This window comes from Cibotium barometz, chromosome 38, assembly GCF_041138505.1.
Source record: "Cibotium barometz isolate CiBa-2024 chromosome 38, ASM4113850v1, whole genome shotgun sequence".
NCBI lineage: Eukaryota > Viridiplantae > Streptophyta > Polypodiopsida > Cyatheales > Cibotiaceae > Cibotium > Cibotium barometz.
The window spans coordinates 26618164-26621428 of record NC_141083.1 but is presented as its reverse complement, the minus strand read 5'-3'; the positions used below and the strand labels follow the sequence as shown (position 1 = coordinate 26621428).

Here is a 3265-nt window from a genome sequence, read left to right as displayed (position 1 = left end):
CCTTGTTGATAGTCGCATCTTGCATAGAAGTGAATGCATCTCTCAGTGTTTCTCCATCAAACCCGAGATCCTATAAATAGTTGGGTGAGGAGAACAAGCAAGTGTTTCTTTTGTGACTCCATGTGAGATAGAGTAGAGAATTCAACTTCACAAATCAAGATAGGAGAGAGTGGATATGATAGAGGGGGAGGGAAGATATTTGTAAGCAAGAAAGGGAAGAGTGGAGGTGAGAGAGAGGGAGGGAAGAAATAAGAGAGGGTTAAAGTGGATATGAGAGAGAGGGAGGGAAGAGGCAAGGGAGGGGGAGAGAATAAAGATTGGCAAAATAGACAAGGGAAAGCGAGGGAAGAGACACACACATGGAAGAAAGAGAGAGAAAAAGAGCGATCAAAATTGAAAGAATGACTGAAATGCATGATTACTGCCAATTTGCACTATTTTTGGCCATGGGTAATGTTAATCATCACACTTGGACTAGGAATTGTTATCTTTAAAAAAGACCCAAAAATCACTTTTGTAGGTTGTGATTTGTGGCACTAAGTGACATAATCTTTGTGACACTTGGTGTGGCACAAAATTTGTGATGTTTAGCATCACATTTGTGACATTGAACATCATAAAAACATTATTTCCTTCAAAAAATTCCCAAAATGACTTTGTGTCTGACATTTACAACGATGTAAGTTTTGTGACATTAAAACATCACTAATAACATCGTTTTCTCCTAACGTTTTAATATCTCTCGCCACTTAGAAACCAAATACAGTAAACTTTTTTTTTAAAAGGGATGTGACATTAAGCATAGAGTTTTCTTGTAATGTTTCTTATGAAATATGTGTTATGTTTTCTATGCATTTAATTTTACATGCTACATGTTCGTAATTGTAAGAATTGACAGTTGGTTGCATCCCAAGAGATCGTGAGAATAGTTAATCGCAGACATCATACTGAAGCTGAAACTTGGGGGTGGCTTAAACAAGAGGGAGTGGTGACTGATGACGACATCGTAAAGCAATGCAACTATGCGCTGAGGAGTTGATTCCACATGTACTTAGTTTCTTCGAAGATTTATATGAGTGTTTTTTAGCACTAAATGTGTATACTTTTTCATTAGTAGAAGAAGAATGAAAGTGTGATGGTGAAGGTGGTGGTGGTGGTGGTGGTGGTGGGGAGGATACATATGAGGAGGAGGAGGATACATATGATGATGAGGAGGAGGATGACTACATTTGAAGATAATCTACATAATCTTATGAATATTATCTTAGTTCACTTGTTCTTTATTACACTATTTTTATGTTGACCATGTGGATGTTACCTATTCTCAATATGAATGACTTGTTTTTTTGGGTTTATGTAAAAGCGATATGTAAAACTTGATGTGAACTACTCTCAATATATGTTTGTATTTCTGAATGAAACTTGTTTATGTACATGTATTTTAAGTTTTTTATAGTATTTTACTATTAATGTTTTATTTTTCATGCATGTGTGAGTTTTTCTCTAAAAAAAAGGGGAGGGAGATAGAATGGGAGAGAGAAGCAGATCCGTTTCTCTCCCATTTTGTTCCTCGCCCCATTTTGTTTTGTGCAAACTGCACACGTGATTGTACACTCAGTTATGCATGCGCGTGGCTACATGTGTGGCTGTAGAGCTGCATGCCCTAGCCATGTGCATAGCCACGCTAGAGATATTTGAAACTCCAAATTTTCTTCGTTTGCAACACATTTATGGATGTAGCTATGCACGTATCCTCTCGTAGTGTATGCTTATATACGCACAATTGCAACCAATGATTAAAAGAGGTTGACGTCGATCTCAAAATAGAAATTACATGAAGGTACACCCGAAACGTTTTTTTGTGATTAATTAATTAGTTGGTGTGTGCAAACCTTGGGTTCAAGACACCAAAATTTTGTTATGTTTTTTGTAAGGTCAAAAATGGAAATGGTATTGGGTCCGCATGCTTTCTTTCTATCTATGTTAGCCTCCATTACATTCTATTTTTAAAGGTTGATGTCCTCCATAATGATTCATTTTTTGGGCTCATAATGTCCTCCATAATCTTCATTTTTTTGGGCTCACGATTTTCTTTAAAAAGGCAAGAGGGCTCATTCTTTTTCACTTGGAGGGGAGAGGTAGGGAGAGTAAGGTATAGGGTATGTATTCAATGAAAGCTTGGGCTATAGAAAATGTAAATCTTTTAACCATAGACTTTAAAAGGTTTGTAACCTTATAAAGTCTAAAGGTTGAGTGACAGAGAGAAAAAATTAATTAATAAGTCTAAAGTTTGATTAAGCACACCATGACGATCTCAAAATACAAAATTGCAGATATCGAACAAAATGATTTTTTATATTAAGCAATCTCAAAGTCGTAAGTGAATCATCAGGACACCATGCCACAGACCATGACAAGCTATTGTATAATTTGGGCCGAGAGTACGTGGTGACTGCATATGCCTCCGGAGCGTCTCCACACGCGCGGCTTTTATCTCTCACTTGATCCTGCGGCGAGTAGAGGCAAGAGAGAATATTATGTGCGTTTAAACACCCTTCTTATAAGAGCAGACTGCCATGTCGTGTACTTACTTGGAGCAGTCTTGCTTGGTGTCGAAGGAGTAAGGGAAGGCGACACCGCAGGCCGTGGGCAGCTTCTTGACAGCAGAGGTGTTGATCTGGACGTTGCGTGCGGCCGCTTCCAGGCATTTGCAGATGGACTGGCGGGCGCCCTTGGACTTGGCAAGGGCGGACAGAGCCCGGACACCCTTGCAGCAGTCGAAGGTCGGCCCATTGCCGCCCTTGGTAAGGTATCCGACGCATTGCACCATGTTTATACTGACCTTGGAGCAGGGAACGTTGTCCTGCGCAACCTCCGACGTGGCGGCCGCCGGGGCACGGCCGCTTCCCAGCAGCAGCACGAGAAGGCTCGCCGCTAAGAGCACAGTCATCTTTCTACTGCCCCACAAGTACATGGCCTCCATTACTAGAATGATGATTGAGTTCTGTGAGCTCTTGTTAGCACGCAGAATACGTAGTAGTCTCTATCCTTGCTTATATAGAGAGTCTTTTAAGACGTGCGCTCCTCCCGCCTCATCGATGGCATTTACTCTCCAAACCCACCCACCCACCACGAGGGCCGTGGATTATTAGCAGACGTTTATCGCGCAAAGCCACCCTCCTGCGTCCTACCTCGCCCAGCTAAGCAGCATCGGTGACTGCCACCTTGTTTGTGAACTCGGCGTACGCGGCTCAACAGATTTTGA

General features: G+C 41.3%; 1 protein-coding gene across 1 annotated transcript; it reads right to left on the bottom strand.

Annotated features, from left to right (window-relative positions):
- Window positions 1-2440: 2440 nt before the first annotated feature.
- LOC147616536 (non-specific lipid-transfer protein 1-like) lies at window positions 2441-2982 on the bottom strand. The gene is made up of 2 exons (XM_086777106.1): window positions 2592-2982; window positions 2441-2507 (listed from the first exon to the last, which is right to left on the bottom strand). The coding sequence occupies exons 1-2, from the start codon at window positions 2972-2974 to the stop codon at window positions 2498-2500; spliced, it is 393 nt and encodes a 130-aa protein (XP_086633232.1). The 5' UTR covers window positions 2975-2982; the 3' UTR covers window positions 2441-2497.
- Window positions 2983-3265: the final 283 nt, after the last annotated feature.

Excerpts from the sequence above, each read along its gene's own strand:
- LOC147616536 (XM_086777106.1), bottom strand. The coding sequence starts at position 2,974 with ATGTACTTGTGGGGCAGTAGAAAGATGACTGTGCTCTTAGCGGCGAGC.